We start from the raw sequence: 23,596 nt of genomic DNA on the forward strand, positions 1-23,596 counted from the left end.
CACAAATCAATCATGTAATGTTAGCTGGAGCGATCGATATGCATCGAGTTACAGTTGTAGATATGCCCAATGAGGAAGGGAACTAGTGCTGATCACTTTTCGAGTAGTATCCTCCATTAAACATGTTGTTGAATATTACAGTGAAGAAAGACCCATCACAACAATTTGGTATGGATGTCGTTGGTTGGAGCTTGCGCGATGATCGTCATTTTATGGTTAAATCAGCGTATGATTTTCGAGTTGGATATCCTATTGTAACACCCCCAACTTGTATCCGACACGGATACGAGTCTGATATGTCACATTGACTTTTTGAAACAATGTTCTTACAAAATATTAAAACATTTGAACTTGTATTAAGAAAATACGATAATATACCATTGAATTATGTTCGTTATAACAAATTTAAGGAAAGAAACGTTTTTATAAATAGTATTATATGGTATGAACAGTACTGTGAACAATAATGAACAATATTGAACAGTACCGAATGCTAAAATTTTCCAGAATACTACAGGGGTATCGATACCCTGCTACATGGGCAGGGTATCGATACCCTGTTACAGTGTACCGATACCCTTGCTACAGTAAATTTCGGTCCACTTATATAAAACTCATAAAAATTTAACTTTCATCACCATAAAGATTACCATTTACATATATACGTTTAAAACATTACAAAACTCAATCATATGATTTTACAAAACCGATTAGAACATATTGAATTCAAACCTTTATTTACATGTCAACCACAATTAGTATTACAAAATACATACTATTCATTTATTTTCTAATCTGATCTTTGGAAAGGAGAAACTGACCTGCCTTGCATAACTTTTATCAGTCTTCCTCTTCTCGGAACCTACGTATGAAACAATTACACGCTAAGTCGTTGACTTAGTAAGGCATATAAAACATATAATAAAACCATAGAACATTTCATATAACAAAATGCATACATGTACATATATACTATCATTATCAACATCAACATCAACATCATTATCATTATCATGATCTCTACCATTATCATTAACCCATTTATCATATGATATTGTACTTATCAATTCGATATATCATGTAACACATATATCATATAATAATGCAAACACTTTTGATATCTTCTATAAGCCCATGTACATTACTGAGAACTTTAAGGTATTTGAGTACATTGAGATTGTGCACTTATGCTGTCACCACAGCTTGTATGGGGTCCCACTAGGGGCATGTGAAATTTGTCCCGAAGGACCTATGTATTTGTCCTGAAGGACCTATGCATTTGTCCCGAAGGACCTATGCATTTGTCCTGAAGGACCTATGCATTTGTCCCGAAGGACCTCTGTATACTGTATATGTCCCGAAAGACCGTGTAGACCCTCGACTCTTGACATGCCAACTATACCTATAGCTCTCGTATCATATAACATGAGCAATTTTTCTTATGCTTCATATATTCATGTACTCATGTCATTTCTTCTATCACATATCACATATGCATATAATCATCCATCTCATATCATATAACATATGTCATTCGAATACGTTCCCATATTATCTATCATATAGCTTATATCATTTCTCTTGTGTTCATGTAAACATGTATGCCATATCTAATTCACATATGTTCGTATATACATCATATATCACATAGAATAACATATAAACTTATACATGTATTCATGTACATACTTTCATATATTCATGTAATTCAGTATCACATATAATAACATTTGACACATATACTCATTTTCATGTACTCATGCACACATAAAAATCACAAGTCAAATAACATTTTAGGAGTCACTTCTTACCATAGTAACTCCATCACTAGCTCATCGCAAGTCAATGTTTGTTCGATAACATAAGTACAAATTAAATTGCACTCACCTTGACACTTTATATATTCAAATCCACTTCTATGATTTATTTCTTTGGATTGATCCTATCTTTGCATTCGTTTCAGAACTTGCTTGTGTTCGATATCTACACAATCATACATTTTTAAGGTAATTATCAGATATCTACACATTGTAATTTGATGCTAATAACTTAAAAAAATTTAATAGACCCATATTCACTTTTTTCCTTTAGGGGGTATCGATACCCTCTCTAAGGTATCGGTACCCTTGTTATATTCTGGAATTTTTCGTTCAAGAGGGAATCATACACATACATAGGGTACCAATACACTGCCAAAAATAGACTTTTTCACCCGAAAATTAATCATTTTCAGCTTAAATTCTTCATGTTCATTCCCTTTTCTGTTCTTAACTCAAGTACATATACTTAAACTAATTTCTACTCATTCAATACATCCTTAACCTCAAAATTCCATCTTTCATATGGAAATCAATAATCATACCAAATTTTCAAGATACTCTAAATCCAATTCTATCACTTCATATCTCTTAATTAAGTTGATGAAAAGTCAAATTTAATTTCAAATTTAACTTATCAACTCTTTTCCAGAAATTCACTTAACTCATTCTCTTTAATTTTTCATAACTTCTTCATCTTTTGATTTTAAGACAACTTAAGCTTTCTTTAAGCTTAAGTATCACTTAAGGATCAAAACTCATACTTAAAATCAACAAATAATCAACTAATCAGAAAACTTACCTTTGCTTGGGGTGCTTCACGTTGGAGAAGAAGAAAGAAGATGAAGAAGAAGTGGAGAAAATATCTCCTTATCCTTATCTCCCATACATATATATCCTTATCATATCCTATTTTTAATACATTTCCAGGTCAAATGACCATTTTACCCTTTAATTCCTTTGATAATTACTAACAACTCTCACAAAATATTTTCAAATAAATCATTCAACTATTCAACTTTAATCACCAAATTTTAAAATTTTACAATTTAGTCACTAACCCGATATTGAGAATGTTACACCTATTGTTCCGGGGAAACAATTCGGGTGGTAATTAATAAATTTTGAGGTCTTCAGGAAGTAAAAATGTTCTTATAAATGATTAATAATGATCAAGTGATAACAAATGTAGAACGTATGAGGCATCATTTAACTACCAACAACAGATGTCTATTATGTCCAGACAGTGACGGATCTAGAAATATTTTTCAGGATAGGCACACATATGTTAACAACATGAAATTTTTAAAAGAGACGAGTACAAATACAATTTTAGGATGGGCACCGTCCGTAAAATAAGTAATTAATCGAATAAAATTCAAATTTCAAGGTAGGTAGCAATAGTGAAATAAATAATTAATCGAAAAAAACTCGGATTTCATTGCGCAGCCTCACTAATATGTGGCTCCGCCACTGTCCAGACTTGATAGAAGACGCTTATCATTTATCACGATTATGCCCATCCACACTATCCATATGGGTTGCCCTGGTGAAGCCAGAGAAGTTGCTAGCTTTTATTGCAATAGACATTAAAGCATGGAAAGTTGCGAATGTCAGTAATGCCAAAGAGTTTGTGGGACAAATTGAGAATGAGGATCTTTGATTTAGATATATAGTCTAGCACATGTAGTTATATCACAACTTGGTTGTATTCGATTCATCGTTAGAGGTTGATCAATCAATAATAGAACGAAGCAAATGTTTTGTGGAGACCACGACTCGAGCTCTGTCAATGAATTTGCAACAAAGAGTTCCGACTACGAGAATAAATACTCGCGTAAATACCTGGTAGCGACCTCATCCTAGCTGGCTAGAGGTGAATTCGGATGGTGCCCGATACAAGGAATCCGACCTTGCCTCGTGTGGAGGAGTTGTTCGAGACCATGATAGGGAATGAAAGATGAGATTTACTAAATTTATGCTCTGTTCTGGAAGCTGAGATTTGAGGAGTGTGTATCGGACTGTTATGTGATTTGAGGAGTGTGTAAATTATGCTGCTTAAGTAGTTTTCTTTCATTTATTTACCCAAAAAAAAGGTTTATGTATTGTAGACACTTATTTTTGTCTGGGTCTACAAAAATATTTTATTATATTTTTTATTATTATTACTAATTTATATACTATAATTATTTTGTAGGCCCCATGCTGAACTCTACGTATCTCAATTGTTGCTATTTGTGGGAATCAGGTTGTGCACCCATTATCTCCTCACATCTTTTACCGGGCAAGGGGGAAGAGAAAAAAACGCGGAGTGGAGATCAGTTGGTAATTCTATAGTTATTTAATGAGGGGACGTGCAAACCAGCGAAAGATGCATTTCTCTTTCCGTTCTCCGTATCATTTCTTCATTCCCCCTTCGTTGCAAGCTTGAATCCTCTTCTCCAGTCGAACAACCGCATTTGATTCATCTTCACGCCTCTTGCTTTTATGAATTTAAGACAGCCATGGTTTTGGTTGGAGATGAGGAGGTTCACTTAGTGGCAATTCCGAGTAAACAAAAGAAGTTTCAGCGCTTGTGGTGCTTCTCTGTTCCTACGGATTGTACAATTCCTGCTTCGGGATGTTGAACTTGAGGTGTCTCGCAATTTTTGATCTTGATGAAACGCTGATTATTGCCAACACGATGAAATCTCATATTCAAGCCTTGGAAAACTGAAGCTGAGGCGAGCAGTGTTTTCATCCCGTGGAGTGAGAGATATGAGAAATAAACCAAATTGAAATATGGTTTTCAATAACACGTGTGGTTGCATTTTCTAAGGGGTAACATGTTGGTCTTGGAAGGTTAGGACCAAATTGTTGTTTTAGTCCTTCTAGGTTTGGAGAAATTTTATTTGTTTGCTTAAAGTCATTTCTCATTGTGATTTGGTCCCCTAACTTTTTAATTTTTCTTTTACAGTTCATTTTTTAGTACCAATTTAATCTATCAATTTTAATTTATTTCAATTTAGTTATTTATTTTTTCCTTTTTAATTTTAGCATTTTTTTATTTTAGTTATTCATTTTTGTCTCTTTTAATTTTAGTGTATTTTTTTTTATTTTTCTTATTTTTATTTTACCTTTAAAATCTAACAATTTTTTTTATTTTTTAGGGATATTTTCAATCGAACAAAGGTAATTATTGGAACTAAATTTTTAAATTTCAATTTAAATTTTTAATTTTCGTAAATAAAGACAACTGACAAATTAATTGGTACCGAAAGGGCAGTTCAAGGGTGTTAATCCTTCCTTGATCGTAACCGACTCCCGAACCCGACACATTTCTGGTAAATGCAAATCAGGTAAGATGGTGTCCGATCTACTTAAATGTTTTTTAAAATGATCGGTGGTGACTCTAACCCGTTTATTCAAGTCGAAGCCCAATCCAGGGCCCAACCGAAAGACGGTTCTGACAGCTTGGCGACTCCGTTGGGGATAGGTAAGTGAGTCATGCCAGAATTAATTTTCGGTTGTCTTTTTATGCAAAATAGTAAATTTAAATTATAATTTATTTATTCGATTTCAATTATTATTTTTGATTATTTTTTAAATAAATAGTTGTACTGACATTTTTTCTATGATTTCAGATTTTCAAAGTTTCCATCTAAGGCTCTATACCGAGTTCTGAACCCTATTTAAGCGGGGGTAAAAGCGACGCCTTCGTGTGAATTTATTTTACCGTGCGGGCCTAGCAAGTAGCCTTCGGATTCATATACCTTATGCCTTCGTGTGAATTTATTCTCCGTATGGGCATAAGGGAATGTTTATTCTCGAGTTTAACTTAGTCCACACAAGCTTGTAATGAGCTTAGGACTAAGGTCTAGCAAGCCCAAGGGGCACCGACAAGGAGAACTCGGGTACCGTTTTTTAGAACTTAACCGAGAGACTACAGGGAATTAGAGCTCACCCCAAACCTCATTTCAACCCTAGGATGCCTGAATATTTATTGCTTTACTTTATGTTCAAAGCATGCGAACTAGACAAATATGCGGTTATATTTGTTTGAAATTAACATGCGGGATATAGATCATGTCCGGGTAGGAATAATGAGCATGTTTGGTAGATATCATGTGGGGTAGGATTTTTATTATTATTTTGATTTACCTCACTAACTCTTTTTGTTCTCTTTTATTTCGTTTTCATCATTTGCATCATTTAAAAGAGATGTTGATCTACCAAAAAAATGTGTTCGTTAACCATAAATAATTTGCATTAATGGACAAAGGGTTGTAATACAAGAGATGAAGAACGCAAACTATGGTCAGAATGGACTCAAAAAGAAAAGGAGGACAATCTGCAAGGCAACTATGTGTCACATTCGATCAAGAAGACGTGGTGCCCACAATCAAGTACATCAAAAGTTAACTTTTCAAAATGGGTTGACAAAGGTGGCAGGGACAGAGACGAAAAAATGTTACTAATCTTGAGAGTCCATTCAAAGACAACAAGAACAAGATGACAAGTCATTGTCGACAAACTCAAGAAACAAGCAATGAACTTCGGATAATCCCTTTGATGGAGGATTTCAATGGAGTTTCCGATTCAGTAAAGGATGAAAGCCAGAGATGCAGTCATTCGATACTTTTGGGAACCAGTACAAAAAATAACTCAACATTTTCACGGTTCATCCAAAGAGGCCGGAGCTGTTCGACAGGTTATTCAACCGGTGAAAGACGAAGGCAAATGACTAGTCAACCTGTTCTGGGTCTAGAAGATTTAGTTCAGAGTCCCTTTAAATATGTTTATTGTCTCTTAAAAGATAAAACACTTTTGTCCCAATAAGATTATTTATAATACAGACATGTTTTTGGATAAATGCCTCGAATATTTCATGCATTTTTGCATTTTGCAATTTGAATATACATTTCATTTTTAAGCATTTTCATAAACATGAAATTTCTCATGGAGGATTCGATGAAGTGGTTTTAACCACATGACACCACATGGAAACAAGATTGTAACATCAAAAGAAAAAAACTGAAATCACAACGAATGAGCCCGATTAGCTGGTTGTATGACTAAGCCTGCCAGGATGATCTGAGAAAAGAGTCCACATATCTTAAGGGCTACGATGTTGAAGCTGTTTGCAGTTGCCACATAGGATGCTCCAAACATTCCTCTGAGAAATATAAGGTACTGAAGCGCGAGATCTAAAACCTGATGGATTCAGGGGCATGGACAGCCGAAGAAGGGGGCATTGTATATATCATTTGCACTTAGAGGATTGTTTTGTTTGAACACGCCTTTGATCTTTCATGTTTGCTTAATCTTTTAAACGATTGAATTTATACTACTTTCTAAGATGGAGCAATTGAACAAATTTTAATCTTTAGTTCTTCGAATATTAATGAATTAAGGATTCTTTTAATTCTTCAAGAATTATAGATTTTTGACATATGACAAGATTAGATCTTTCTTATCCTGTCTCAAACCCTAAAATAAAATACCTTGATTCTTTACCCAAAATAACTCATGATCATTACCAAAAGGACCAAATTTTGACATTACCTCCCTTTGAAATTTTTTAACAATGTCTTTATCTTTTTGATACACCCATACCTTTCATTTAGTCAATAAAGTCACACTATTTTCTTTTTAGACTTAAATTGACATTTTATACCATTAAAACCCAATGCATTGAGTTGTTCATTTGAACATAATTTCTTCTAAGACACAACTTGGGGCATCTCGCAGGAGCCTGAACATTGAGACACGTTGGGGGCAAGAAGCAGAAAGAAGAATTCACTCGAAATAATTTTATCATGCATTAATTACACTGTTTTCATGTGAATAAAATTAATCCTGAAAATCTATCCCCCCTGGGATACCTCTTTTGTTAAAGCTTCCATGTATGAAATGATGAACGACTTTCTTTCTTTACCCCTTCACAACAGGAGAAAATATATATCCCTTGTATCCCCTTTTGAGCCTATAGTATTTTTCTTCTGATTCAACCCTAACCAAGGATCACCCTCCACACTGGGGGAAAAGTGGAGAAAATCTGCTCGCATGAGTGAAGACATTGATTCAGATAAGATACCGAAAGGTGAACCAAATGCCAAGTGCAAAGATTCAATCAAGAACAAAAAAAGAAAAAAAGAGAGAAAATCAAAGAGAAAATAAAAAGAGAAAAAACAAAGGAAAATTGAAGAAAAAAAGAAGACAAGATGCATATGAAAAGATTCCCTCGATTCAAACGACGCATCGAGATTCAAACTATGAGATTGATCAAGCACAATCATTTCCGAATCATTGAACCGCTTCACTCGAAGATCATAGAGCATCAAATGAGATTGATCAAGCATAATCATTTCTGAATCACTCCACTCGAAGATCATAGAGCATCAAGAGAGAGACACATATGAGCAAATTCAAATTGAGCAAGATATAATTGAAGACATCATAATGAATTGATCTTTGGTTGAATCACCCTTAAACACTTGTTTGGGCCTTTTATCCCTTTCTTTCATAACCATGAACCATGACCTACGTTACGTGCCTTAAAAGTCCCTTCTAATCATACATGGATTTCTAAACAGAAGAGACTATCTTCAGATTTCATCCCGCCCATCAGGATTAATCTTTATTTGCAAAAAACAGTGTAATTAATGTATGATAGAGAAAAATAGCAAAGGGGGTTCAAGACGTAAATTACGAATGACGTCTTGAAACCAAAGGAGAATTCAAGTTAAAAACCTGAAAAGGCGGCTTGAATACAAAAATTGGGCAGCTGAGGCGATTACACAAATTCCTTGACAAGGCATCATACAATCCGAGCGTGACCATGAAAGCTGGGAATCGGAGAACACTTCCAATAGAGGAGCATGCAAGCTACCCCATCAAACCTTTGAGCATCAAGTAAACAAAAATGCCAAACCTTTGACCAAACACAATAACCTGAGACATTTTATCTTTTCCTTACTTAACCATTTCCAAAATATATTTGATCTTGGCACATGTCAAATAGCTATAATTTATTGAAGGATTAACAATGTAATTAATTCTTTGATATCCAATGAACTCTAGTTTTGATTTGTCTCAATTGTAAAATCGTGAAAGGGGCAATATTTTCAAAACTTTTGATTAAATATTTTTCAAAACTCTTTTTTTGATATTTTCCTTTAAAAGAGAAAGAAAAACATTTTTTTTCAAAACAAGACAATCTCTCTAGAGTGGATCTTGGTAAATGACATGTGGCTCTCAAACACAAAGTTCATGCTTAGAATCAACGCTGAAGCAAGAAATGAGGAACAATGAGGGCATCTTTGAAGATTCAGCATCAAATACTGGGGCATTTTTTGAGATTTAACATCAAATGTTGGGGCATTTTTTAGATTCAACATCGAATATTGGGGCATCTTTGGGAATTCAATATCCTAATTCATTATGCATGCATTTTAGAGCATCATTTTTTCACATATATAATTTTTGCAGCTTTAGAGTCAAGTTTCAACTTCAAGACGAAAGATACTCGATTCAAAGCACATTTAGAAATTGATGGTGGTTGCTCAACTTCACAGCGAAAGGGAAACTGTCTGTCGAAAAATACTTTCCAATTTCATTCAGGGTCAATTTCAACTTCACAGTGAAGGATATTGGACTCAAAGCGACACAATTTGCTCGAGAGTAGATTTCAACTTCACGACGAATGATATCTAGCTCAAAGCCAAACTTTACAATAAAGGGGTCATCCACGGTTTCAACTTCACGACGAAGGGAATCGTGTCCACCCGCCACACACAATACTTGGATTTCAACTTCACGACGAAGGATATTCAAGTCAAGGCTCAACTTCACGATGAAGAGGCCATCCGCGATTTCAAGTCCACGACGGAGGATATCGTACCCACACATCCATGATTTCAACTCCACGACAGAGGATATCGTGCCATTTTGAGGCTCAACTTCACGACGAAGGGGCTTCTTAGTTTCAGAACAATTTCAACTTCATAGCGAAGGATATTGGACTCGAGACAACACAAGTTCAACTTCACAGCGAAGGGACGGTTGATTGTCAACAAATAATTTCCCAGTTCTAGAGCCAATTTCAACTTCACGGCGGAGGATATTGGACTCGGAACAATACAACTTACTTGGATTTCAACTTCACGACGAAGGATATCCAATTCCTGGCTCAACTTCACGACGAAGGGGCCACCCACGGTTTTAACTTCACGACGAAGGGAATCGTACACACAAGCAACATCCATCACCAGATTGGATTTCAACTTCACGACGAAGGATATCCAACTCAAGAAATGAGTGTCTGTCAATAAACTTTCCAGTTCATATCCAATTTCAACTTCACGGCAAAGGATATTGGACTCGAAACAACACAACTTTCATTTGATTTCAACTTCACGACGAATGATATCCAGTTCAAGGCTCAACTTCACAACGAAGGGTTCATCTACGGTTTCAACTTCACGACAAAGGGAATCGTGCCTACAAGCAACCATGTTATCCACAGATTGACTTCCTTAAGCCAACGATTAGAGCTTTGAGAAGATTTCTTTAATATGCAGGAACAAGCAGATTATCAGTTGCCTTTGAGATTGTTTTTCTCGATGACATGAGGAACTACTTTCTGGAAGAATTTCAAGCCGAAATCTTTAAACCGAGAAGAAGACAAATACCCAATTCCAGGAAGTACCGGACAAAAACTGGTTATCTTTTTTTCGTCTTTGCCCTATTCTTTTTAACACAAAAATGTGCAAAGAGGGCAGCTGTAGACAACTATTTTTGTCCGGGTCTACAAAAACATTTTATTATATTTATTATTATTATTATTAATTTATATACTATAATTATTTTGTAGGCCCCATGCTGAACTCTACGTATCTCAACCGTTGCTATTTGTGGGAACAGGTTATGCACCCATTATCTCCTCACGTCTTTTATCGGGCAAGGGGGAAGAGAAAAAAACGCAGTGGAGATCAGTTGGTAATTCTATGGGACCCTCCAAAAGCTGGTTATTTAATGAGGGGACGTGCAAGCCATGGGAGGGATTTCGAGACTCCGGTCATAAGCCACAAGAAACAAATCCTTCTTCGCTTCCCTATTCGGTTCCTTCTCTACAACTCGCCATTTTCCTTCTCACACAACCACCAAAACTCCGAACAAACCTTAAGTATCAAGGAAATTTGAAAAGAAAATTCAAAGAAATAAAAAGCTTTGTCTGCGTTCTTGTGGGGATGGCGAAACTAGACAATTGTTGCTCGACATAATTGATCGATGGAGATGAAGAGTTTAATGTGGATGGACCGACCAAAACCTATCCAAAATAACCTAAACACTTCGGTTCTCCCTTCTCTTACCACCACACCTCCCCTACCAGCGAAAGATGCATTTCTCTTTCCGTTCTCCGTATCATTTCTTCATTCCCCCTTCGTTGCAAGCTTGAATCCTCTCTCCAGTCGAACAACCGCATTTGATTCATCTTCACGCCTCTTGCTTTTATGAATTCAAGACAGCCATGGTTTTGGTTGGAGATGAGGAGGTTCACTTAGTGGCAATTCTGAGTAAACAAAGAAGTTTCCGCGCTTGTGGTGCTTCTCTGTTCCTACGAGACTGTACAATTCCTGCTTAGGGATGTTGAACTTGAGGTGTCTTGAATTTTGATCTTGATGAACGCTGATTATTGCCAACACGATGAAATCTCATATTCAAGCCTTGGAAAACTGAAGCTGAGGCGAGCAGTGTTTTCATCCCGTGGAGAGAGAGATGAGAAATAACCAAATTGAAATATGGTTTTCAATAACACGTGCACTGCACTGGTTGCATTTTCTAAGGGGTAACATGTTGGTCTTGGAAGATTAGGACCAAATTGTTGTTTCAGTCCTTCTAGGTTTGGAGAAATTTTATTTGTTTGCTTAAAGTCATTTCTCATTGTGATTTGGTCCCTTAACTTTTTATTTTTTCTTTTGCAGTTCATTTTTTAGTACCAATTTAATCTATCAATTTTAATTTATTTCAATTTAGTTATTCATTTTTTCCTTTTTAATTTTAGCATTTTTTTATTTAGTTATTCATTTTGTCTCTTTTAATTTTAGTGTATTTTTTATTTATTTTTCTTATTTTTATTTTATTACCTTTAAAATCTAATATTTTTTTACTTTTTAGGATATTTCAATCGAACAAATGTAATTATTGGAACCGAATTTTTAAATTTCAATTTAAATTTTTAATTTTCGCAAATAAAGACAACTGACAAATTAATTGGTACCGAAAGGGCAGTTCAAGGGTGTTAATCCTTCCTTGATCGTAAGTGACTCTCGAACCCGACACATTTCTGGTAAAATGAAGATCAGGTAAGATGGTGTCCGATCTACCTAAATGTTTTTAAAATGATCGGTGGTGACTCTAACCTGTTTATTCAAGTCGAAGCCCAATCCGGGGCCCAATCGAAAGACGGTTCCGACACGTATAGTATAGAGACTAGTATACTTTAATCTTCGTTATGCTAACTTACACATTTTTTTATAGTATTCTTATGGGTATTTTTAATTTTTTTCTTAATTTTATACAACTTTATAAAATTTTTCATATTTAATATATTTTGAATTTTTTTTGTAACTTTAAATTTTTAATACATATATTTTACTTTAAATTGTAGTATAAAGAGATATAAAGTATGCTATTAAGAGTACGAAATTTATACTTTTATCTATAATTCAAGGATTTAATTAAAATATTAAAACTTTCTTTAACATCTACATCCTTGTTTCATTATTCTTAAATTAGGGGTAATTTATTTTCAAAATAAATAAATAAATAAATTAGGGGTAATTAATAAGTAAATAAATAAATTAGGGGTAAACATTTGATCGAGTCGAGTTGACTAATTTATTTTTGAGTTATTTGTGTCTACGAGTCCTATATAATAATTTAAACTTTATTTATTTTTCCTTATCGAGCCAAGTTTATAAAATGAGAGTCAAGTTGTTCAATTTTTTGTTTAAATTTAATTGTAATATTTATTATATTATGAATTATTGTATACAAATTTAAATAATTTTCCATAATCATACAATACACATATTTTTTTTTCAAATGAAAACTGAGCCTATAGAAATACAAGGCAAGTTAACAAAGTCGGATATGAGACTTAACTCAAACTTGAAACCAATTCCCTAATTATTAAAAATTTCAAGTTATTCGAGTTTTATTTTATAACTCGATTAGAATTTAAAATTATTTCAAGTCAAATCGAGTTTATAAAATTACAACACAAATTTAATTCGAATAAAGTTTTTTTGAGTTGAGGTGAACAAAGTCGAAAAGATTAATTTTTAAATCGATGTAAGTTTCACTCATCCCTATCTTAAATATGAGCTAACGAACCAATATGCGACCAAGATATAATAAATTAATAATTTGGCATTACTGATGAAAATATAACTCTTCAAACATTAAATCGCTAAAACGAAGACACTCAAAGTTAAACGACTATTCCACATAGTTTTATCATATGGGTTCCTTTTTTTATCTTTTCCTCCAATCCACCCTCACTTCCTCTCCTATGTGCCGCTCGGAGCAGTACTGAAAGGTGACTCCGGCGATACCTTTTTCTCTTGCCAGACTTTTCCGTCTGCTACAACTAAAACGACATAGTTTCCGTTGAGAAACAGCTATGGCGGGTTCCACTACCAATCCCTCAGTAAACCCTTCTGCTCCCAAAATCCTATTAGCCAAGCCATCAGTTGGGCCTGTCCCTGGTAAATTTGGACGCGGAGGTGGTGAAGATGATACGGCGCCGCATCGGACCCGTCTCCCTCCCGTTGGTTCCCTCAACCTTCTTTCTGATTCCTGGGAGTTTCACATTGATCGATTTTTGCCTGTAAGTTCAAAAGGAAATTGAGTTGTCTTCCTATTAACTTTTTATGAATTTCGACTCAAAAAATTGATTTTCTCAACTCACTTGAAAATTGATTTTTCGACTCGAAAATTTCTATTAGAATTGATTTGAGTTATAATTTTATAATCTCATTTCAAGTTCAAATCGAATTATAAAATACAATTCAAATAAATTAAATAATAATTCAAATAACTCTACATTTTTAGTAATTCTAAGTTTGAGTAGAGTCCCCAACTCAATATGATATATATAAAAAATTATGTAAATTGGAATTAAATGATATCACAATAGTGCAAATATTTATAATTAAATTTAAATATAAACTTAAATTTTTTTTACTTGATCGAACGCACACCCCTCATTTCAGATGGAATGGAACTGGAAATAACTTCTTTCAAGATTATATAATTTGTAGTTTTGGGTATCCATTTGATTTATTGTTTTTTGGCTATTTGAAGATTTTTAATTTAATTTGTGGAAGATAATAAAATTCTGATAATATTTGGAGCAAAGGTACCGATCATAGGTAGACTAAACTATGAGTATTTTAGATGAGGTAGAGAATCAAATAGCTTCTTCGGCCAAAATGTTTTGGGTTTTTATTTTATTTTATTTTATTATTATTATTATTATTATTATTATTATTTTTTGCAGTTTTTGACTGAGAATACCGATTTTAAGGTGGTTGGAATCATTGGTCCACCAGGTGTAGGCAAGTCGACAATCATGAATGAGCTTTATGGTTTTGATGGAATCTCTCCTGGTGTGTATCATTTTTTTAGTTGATACTAGAATGCCTTGCTATTGCTTTTGAAGTTCAAATCTTTCTGCACATGCTAATTTGCAGGGATGCTGCCACCTTTTTCCATACAATCAGATGAAACCAGAGCAATGGCAAGGCATTGTACTGTAGGTATTGAACCAAGGATTTCCGCTGAACGGCTAATACTACTTGATACCCAGGTTCCAAGCTTACCACTCTCCTTTCTTCGTTTTCCTTTTCTATAGACTATAATCACGAAATGATATATATATTTTCTTCTGAAGCATGTTTAGAATTTTCAGAAGTCTAGTTCAGGCTACACGAAGAGAAATTATGAGCTTTTCTGATGTAATTATAAAGTTATCTCTATTGGAGAAGATTATGGCAAAGTACCATTTTTAGGGAATACTAGAAGAAAGTTGATCACCTTCGATGCTTTTCTATCGACTATTGATCCCCCGGGCCAACTATATTTGACAGCGTGTGAAAGATTAATTTTTAGAGGTCATTTTCATAATTGGATAGAAAGTCTCCAAATCATATTGAGCTTACTTGGAAGCTTTACAGAAATGAAAAATCTTGTCTTAAGTAGGCATGAATGTGACTCTCCTAAGTGTTCTGAAAATTTTCTTTCCTATCACCATATATTACTTTTTTCACCTTGCCAGATAACGCCACCTAATTTATTTTGAACCTTTCCGGTTTCCCTTGTTTATATTATCTTTGTGCTTTCCTGAAAAAGAAATTTCAAGCATTAGTCCACACCATTTACTTTAACATGTGTTTTTCTGCTTATATATCATTCTACTTGTTGTATAGTTGGGTGCCTGGATATTTCCAATCTAAATTCTTCTTGCCTCTGTCTTGCATCCGTGTTTCTTGTTTTACATAGCGAGATTTTTACTGGTTTGTGAGTCATCAATGTACATTCTTTGACATGCAGTCTGTTTTCAGTCCTTCGGTTTTATCTGAGATTATGAGACCTGATGGCTCATCCACAGTTTCAGTACTAAGTAGTGAGTCACTGTCTGCTGAGTTGGCACATGAAATTATGAATATCCAGGTAACTGAATTGCAAGCATTGGGCCTTTTGTTTTATATATTAATGCTCGATATTTCATTTACATTATATTTTCCGGCTTGAAGTAAGATGTCTGATAGTATATCTCTTATTGGGATGCTGCAAGGAATCTTTTTAGCTTGGTGTTCTTCTAGCATCTATGCCACATTTTCCTCGTGGTGTCTGATGGAGTTCATGATGACAGAATGTGGAACATCATGCTGACGGTAATATTCTTGTCTTTCCCAGTTTAGATGTCCATAATATGCTTGTAGTCTGTACATTGGTAATTCATATAAAATACTCCCTCCGTCCCATTATTTGTGTCTGATACTGTGTTTTAAAAGGCGCGAGGCGCTCCAAGGCGATTAGCTACCCGAGAGCCTCAATTTTTGAAGCGCTTTGAGGCGAGGGATTCACGCACGCGAGGCGCTTAATTTTACAAAACATTTGTAAATATTTTATAACCATACCTCAACACAAAACAACTTAATAATTAACTTAATAAACAAAAACACCAAGTAGCATATGTCATATTGTATCTCAAAAAGACATAAAAAAACATCATCAATAATCAAAATGCCTAAATGTCATATGTATCACATCGTCGGTGTGATGATTCCGCTATTGGCCGCTACTTTTATGAGACAATATTGCAGAGGTGGTTTTGATGGCTACTGGTTAGCTATGTTTTGGTGATGTTTGGAGTGGTGGGTGCTTTGGTTGAAGAATCCTCTGTTGAAAAGTCAAAAGTAGCATTAGATAGGGCTACACGTTCGATCGAGTCGAGTTAAGAAAAAAAATTAAGTTATTCGAGTTGATGAGTCCTATTTTATAACTCGAACTTGACTTAAATTTTTATCAAGTCAAATCGAGTTTTTGAGTTTCTATTTAAATTTAATTGTAAATATTCATAATAATATATTATATGATTCCAATTTAAATGGTTTTTTTAGACTCATTATAATACATATATATTTCTTCATATTGTTTATATGTGATATACATATCATATAGAGTCGAGGGACTTGTCTCATACTTGAAAATCAATCCACTAATTACTAAAAATTTGAACTACCATTCGAGGTTTTCAATTTGTATTTTCTCCATTTGAACTTGAAATTTTTTCAAGTCGTGTTTTTGAAATTACAACTCGAAGTCAATTCAAGTAGATTCAAAAAATAATTTTTTGACTCGAGTCAAGTTTTTGCTCACCTCTAATGTTAGATATGATTTTGAAAGAAAAAAAAATAGTTGAGCGACTAAAAAGGAATTGCAGGAATATATGAGTGACTAAATATGAGTTTACCCTAAAAGTTATTGTATAACTATGACATTTAGCAAAATCTTTGAAATTCAATAAAATATTTTAATAAAATATTAAAAGAAAGTCCGCAGCACTAACCCAAATCAAGTCCTAAAACAAAATGAATCTGGCAAATAACGCGTCCAGGTTCATCTCTTCTTCCCCATACCATCTCATTTATTTAAAATCTCATTCGTCTCTCTCCACTTCTGCCATTGAAAGAAGAAAGAAAAAACTAAAAACTCCTTTAAACATCACCGAAATCTTCCATTTCTCTATTTCCTCAAAAGAAATGAAAGCGAAAAAACAGATGGAAGAGCCTCCTTACCATGTCCTTCACAAGCTTCCTCCTAGGAACAACCATTACGTTCGAGCCAAACATGTTCAGGAAATTTAAAGCCCAATCTGAAATGGGTCATTGTACGTGAATCGTTAAAAGCATCGCCCCGTCTCCTCTCGCCGCCTCCGACGGCTGAATCGCCGCCTCATGTACTCGCCGCCGCCTTGGTGGTTGGAGGCTTTCTTCTAAACCCCTCGCCTAGCGCCTCAGGCGCGCTTTTTAAAACACAGGTATGATATTGACTTTACATATAGTTTTAGGAGATATATTTGACTAAGATAAATGACAAAATTATCCTTAAAAGGTGATTGATAGATTTGACAGATTTGTTTTGATAGGTATAAAATAGTGAGATATAAGGGTAAAAAAGAAAATATAATGTTGTGTTTGTTGACTTTTCTAATATGACACTTTGAATGGGACAATTTTAAAAACCAAGAGACACATTTAGTGGGACGGAGGGAGTATTTGGTTTCTATACTTCAGTTTTGTAGTTGTACGCTAATAGTGATTGTTATTCGAATCAAGAAATCCTCAAGGCTGATGCTCTATATTTTATTTTGGTTAGATAGATGATGATGTAGAGAGCCTTCAGTAATTTTCTGATTTTCTCTATTCCTTACATGAGTTTTGTTGGTATTTGGCCATCTAAAAGGTGACCAGTTAATACCTAGAAATACCGTATGATGTCTAAGATAACCACTTTAGAAACTTTGAAGAAAAATATCTGGCATTTCTGTTTCTGTTATTTAGCCTATGTTCATTCATTTGGATTTCTGATGGGAGAAAAATGCAATTTTTACACTTGAATGAGCTACAGGAACAAGGGAAAAGGAAAAAAGAACATGCAAGTCTCTGAGTTAAGATCTTATGCCCCCTTAATTAGAGGAGAATATAATCCAAATTCTCTCCTTTTGATTCTCCATATGCCAAAGAAATAACCTGATTATGGCCAAAAAGAAAAAAAAAATGCTGATTATGTTTCTTTAATGTTTTGAACTCTTGCAACAAAATCTTGTTTATACTAATCTTTCTCTCTGCAGGTTGACTTAGTGAAACATGGCATTCCTGATCCGTCTTCTTTAGCCCCTCTCCATTCACAGAGCTCTACATTGGGGCCTGACAAAGAGAACAAAGATAAAGTTCATGAGGCCGAAGAGTATATCGGTACTCCTGTTTTTGTGCATACAAGGTGCGTTATATTTTCCTCAATGATTCTGTTAGAATCATTTTACAATAACTTGGTAGTATATTATGTCTATTATTTTTTATGTCACAGTCAACAATCCATGACTGATGACGACTTCTCTTTTTCCATAGTATTCACCTCTGCAACCCTTGCCACTATGTTGCCACTCCCTCACGGTCTATCACCACCAGCATAACCACTCCCCCTTAGAACATATTATGATCACCGCTGCCTTTATTACATATTAAGTTAAAGGGCAATGCTCGGGGTTTTGTGGCTATTAATTAAGAAGACAACTATTAGGCTTTCAAAAGTTGGTTCTCTAACAGCTTGGTGATAGGACATTAACCATTATTTTTTTATTGGTATTTTACTTTCTTTTGGATATTGCAACTTTTGTTTATCCAAAAAGCAGCAGACAAGTGCTACGCATAAAGTCATCTTTCTGCAGTAGAATCTGAATCAGAAAGTTATGTAGTCCCCTAGCATTACAAAGATTCTGGTTACCCGAGTCCCCTGCAATATTCCCAATATGATAGAGCTTCAAAACAATAGCTGCAGTGATTAGAGGAAAAGAAAGAAGAAAAGTTCCTGATTGGAGCTAATAGCAGATTATTATTTGTTAGAAGTTTTGCTTAAATTACTGACTTGTGTCGTTTTCACTTATTTCTTTGCATATTATTAAGAAAAATATTCTGTACCTTGACATATGCAAGGTTTGTGAATTGGTTTCGGTGTTTTTCTGCATGATTTAAAAGTTGGGATTCCATTATTTACTTTTTATCTTAAACAGATCTGATGGTTATTACATTAATGTAATGCTACATTAACTTTGTTGTCTTTTCATATTGATAAGAATGTGCTAGACAAGTTACATTTATTCTACTTGTAGATCGTTAAAGATCCACAACAGTAACTTATGTATCTGTGGTCTTATTGTTTATAGGCTACAAGATCAAGAACTTTCTCCGTCTAATATTCTCCAAATGAAGAAGGCGCTTTTACAATATTTCAGTTCCTCTTCATTTATGAGACATAAATGTGGAAAAAAGCCCGCTGACCAGCTGGCTATGAGTCAGATTAATGGTAAAGATAAAGAGTTGCTCGATTTATTTGTGATCCCTAATAAGAACAAAGATGACTCTCCCAGAGCTCAGTGTGAAAGCTATGTCTCCTCGCTATGGAAGTTACATGATCAGGTCTCTTTCTATGCACCTTTTTCTTTCTATGTACCTTTTTTCTTCCTGCGGCTATTCACCTTGGTCCTGCTTCTTTGTTTCTCCCACATTTAAAGGATCATTCAATATTCTAGCTTTTCGTAAGTCATATATATATATATATATATATCAGACTTGTAACAAGTGTTGTTCACAGGTTTTGTCGATGAACTGCCCTTCTTTTACAAGGAATGTATCAGAACGTGAGTGGTTAAAAAGTTCAGCCAAGATATGGGAATTGGTGAAGAGCTCTCCTATTATTGCCAAGTATAGCAGAACATTATCAAGTTCAGGTATTTTTAGGAGATGATATCGTTGCTATGGTATATTAAGGGCGATTTTCTTTATAGAGCCTAGTCTTGCTTTATTTGCTGTTCTCAACACTGAAAATACCTTTGTCATGTCCAAGTATCCTAGGGTTGATGAGATTTTTTATTTGATGGGGGTATCAACATTATTGTCACACCGTTCTCCTGGTTGTAATGGAAAACCATGACAGTGCTGTAGTTGAAAACCACCAATGTTGAAAACAATCTTACCAGTAAAATGGTTTTCTTTATTGAACATGTCCACCACCACTGCTATCCATAGACTCAATTTGGGAAGACTGGAGATGAAATCCAAGCCCCAACTTGATTTGGACCGGTAATGTGCTTGCAAGAGATCAGCTGGTTCAAGTGTTTGATACTTATTTTGTTGTTGCGAAACCAAACAATTCTGCTTCACATATTTTTCCGTCCATGTGGTGAAAGCCGCTGTAAAGTTTTTTAAATACACACCATGGCCATTTTTCATGGAATTACGTTCTTCAACTTCCCCCATGTCTTCGGTGAAAGACGCACGAAAAACATGATGTTTTTCCCTTGCTTGTTTGGGGGAATGGCAAACAGTGTTTAAGATATTTTCTATTTACTAAAGCATACATAAATAAAATTTTCCAAGTCAAAAATCAGGAAACAACTAAAACAATAAAAGATATCAAAATGGCTACGTCTATATTGAATTTAGACAACAACTAGAGTTGTTTTAAAAGCTACACTCGTAAACATGTATATCTATATTCCATAAACGTGTTTGTATTAAGAAGCAAAGAAATAAAAAAACTGTTTGTCAAATTTGGCGTGAGATCCCAGCCCTTTTATACATACATGATGCATCCTCTTAAAATTTGGTCAATTTTGAAAATGGTTCACCAAACGTTAATCACGATGCCTTTTACGAGGACAATGGCATTTCACTCTCATGTGAATTAATGGACACATCGTTTGAACTGGTGGAGGAGGGCCTAGTGCCTCTTTTGATGCCTTGCCCGTCATTTTTAGCTTCACCCTTTTTAGGAGAATTCGGTCGAGGGTCCGCACCCACATTAGGAATTTTCTCACCATCGATATCATTATTACAGGCAGTTGTACCACCATCACCACCACCACCACCACCACCACCACCACCGGTGCTTCTGTTGCCAGCACTCTTGGTGGTAGCGCTACTATTACCGTACAAGTTACCGGCGACCATCCTAAATCCGATGGCCCTCGACGTTATCCGATACAATATTGTTATGATCCAAAACAGCCAAGGCATGCAAACAAGGACAAAACCAAGAATGGGAAGGAAATCCGAGGATGGAGAACGAGGGGAGGTCATATAAACCAAAAGGCAGCCGGCTCCAATAGCTACACAGATAAATAAAATGCAGCTGATTGTCCATATGTATATACGGCCGATATCTGGTTCAGGCATTTGGAGAATCCACAAAATATGTTCAAACACATCGTCATACATGTTTTTGAATACTCAAGCCATAAAAATGATCCATTTGAGATGGAACACCTAAAAAAATTATGTACTTAAAATATGATTAATTTGTGCCAAAATGGAAGAGAAGAAAGAAAAGAGAAAAGGTCCGATAATGAGACAAAGATAACGTACGTGTTTGGTTCATATTCCTATCCTGTCAACGATGATGCTTACCTACTAAAACAAGATTCGTTGCGTAGATAAGATTTGTCTGCCTCAACATTTCAGACAAGATTTAGCATTACTATATATATATATACATATATAAAAGACCTAATTTGAATCATCAACTGGCCTCAATGATGAAGGAGAATGTTGTTTTCTTTAGAGTCCCGAGTTTAAACAGTTATATTTATAAAATGTATGTACATTATCAATAGGTTAAAAAAGTTTTGAACGTGTACTTGAATACCTTGTCAATATTTTCACGTACATGCAACGATTAAAAACCTTCACTTATAACTTGGATATTCATGTGAGGCTCCTGTCTTCCCACTTCCAACTATTTTTTTGCCACTCAATTTTATCATTGTTTCTGTTTTGGGCAATAAATTTAAAAAAAAAATTAATTTCATCACTAAACTTTTGAATTCCACTCGTTTTCGTCATTTGATTGTTAAGTGTCTAATGCTAGCATCAAAACACTGCATTTTGAGGATTATTATTTATAAGATTTTCCTAAATGTTTAACCTTCGTCCTCTTGGATGTAATCTTTCTCCATTGTTGTTCGATTGTCACCGACCATCGTTTGCGATGTACCTAGTGCCAGAGACGGACATATGATTTTTCACCGGGGGTGTGAACTTTTATAAAATTATATTGAAAATTTAAGGTGCAAAATTACACACTTCTAGAGCATGATGTTGGTAATGCTCAATCCCACATAGAGTTGGAAATACTAGTGGGAATGGTATTTAAGGTTTACATTCTACATTCCCTTTGTTGAGTGATAGAGAACAAGGCGTGGTAATACGTGTCTTTGATACGTCCACATAGATACTATCTTTTTAGAGAAAATTCGTAAGGAATTTTTCTCTGAAAGATTAAATAAAAAATGTGAAAGATTCATCTGATATTTATAGGCTACTGAGACTGTTAAAGTTCGAATATTTCAGATGATACAGCTGATTATTAGTTGTCTGAAATTAAATAAATTAAACAGTTATTTTTCTAAATTAAATCAGAATTTAAGATGTATCTGGACTGATTTCCAACTTTCTTCATGGGAGAGACAAGCTGTTAATATCAGGAGTTACATGAGTTATATGATTTAATTTTAGGAGTTATAACTGTTTAATTTTTATGCAATGAACATTGACTATTTTTTGAGCCAGATTCATCAAGAGGAGTTACAAAAGGGTTTAAATTCATAATTAAAATCAAATTTAATTTGATTTTCTTGTTGGACGAATTTACCCTTACTTCTAGCCTATAAATAGAGAGATGAATTCAGCTTCTCAACTCACACTCTCTACAATTAGAATTCACTCTCCAAGTGTTTTCTGAAGTTGTTCTCTCCGTGGTTTCCGATCAGAAGTGCAATACCACCAGCAGTCCACTCCGGTTTCGGGTGTATGGAATTTGGAGCGACAATGTTAACCTCGGGGGGATGGTCCGCCTACTGCAGCGATTACACACATCGGGGCGAATTTGTTTCTAAGGCAGTGGATAATACCACGACACGGTTAATATGTTCTTCATGTATATATTTCAATATATATCTTTCTTGTCAGTGCTAATGTCTCGTTTTGCAGCAGTCTATTTTACCAACAATTTAGAAACGAATTATATACTGTTGCTACAAACGACAACAGTACGATATGACGGGCACATGTTTTTGCATTGATTACCAAAATATCTAAAGAAAGGAAATTGAGGCTATCGATTCCGGTGAGTCTCTTGATTTATCATGTTTTCTCAGTACTTTGATAATGCCATGATCAGAAATATAGTAACAAACTTGTGGTTGTTAATGTTTAGAAATTTGTAATGCTTTAATTTCATGATTAATTTATAATAATTAAGAACAACAGTAAACATGCATGACAAGGTTGTTTTCCTGCATTTAAATATTGGAAACTTTAAAGCATGAATTAAAGTTGGGAAAATGCATGGAATTGGAAACATTAGTATTATAGCTGTTAAACACTTCTTAACAGTCGTTTATAATCCATTAATATTTGAATATTTATAAATTTTATATTATAATAAAC

General features: G+C 34.6%; 1 protein-coding gene and 1 pseudogene across 1 annotated transcript; one reads left to right on the forward strand and one right to left on the reverse strand.

Annotated features, from left to right (window-relative positions):
- Positions 1 to 13,365: 13,365 nt before the first annotated feature.
- Positions 13,366 to 20,057, forward strand: LOC120166753 (annotated as a pseudogene).
- Positions 20,058 to 20,800: 743 nt separating this feature from the next.
- Positions 20,801 to 21,367, reverse strand: LOC120166709. Its single transcript, XM_039175938.1, has one exon. The coding sequence runs from the start codon at positions 21,365 to 21,367 to the stop codon at positions 20,801 to 20,803; it is 567 nt and encodes a 188-aa protein (XP_039031869.1).
- Positions 21,368 to 23,596: the final 2,229 nt, after the last annotated feature.

The sequence above is a fragment of the Hibiscus syriacus genome, unplaced genomic scaffold (genome assembly GCF_006381635.1).
Source record: "Hibiscus syriacus cultivar Baekdansim isolate YM2019G1 unplaced genomic scaffold, ASM638163v2 tig00111644_pilon, whole genome shotgun sequence".
NCBI lineage: Eukaryota > Viridiplantae > Streptophyta > Magnoliopsida > Malvales > Malvaceae > Hibiscus > Hibiscus syriacus.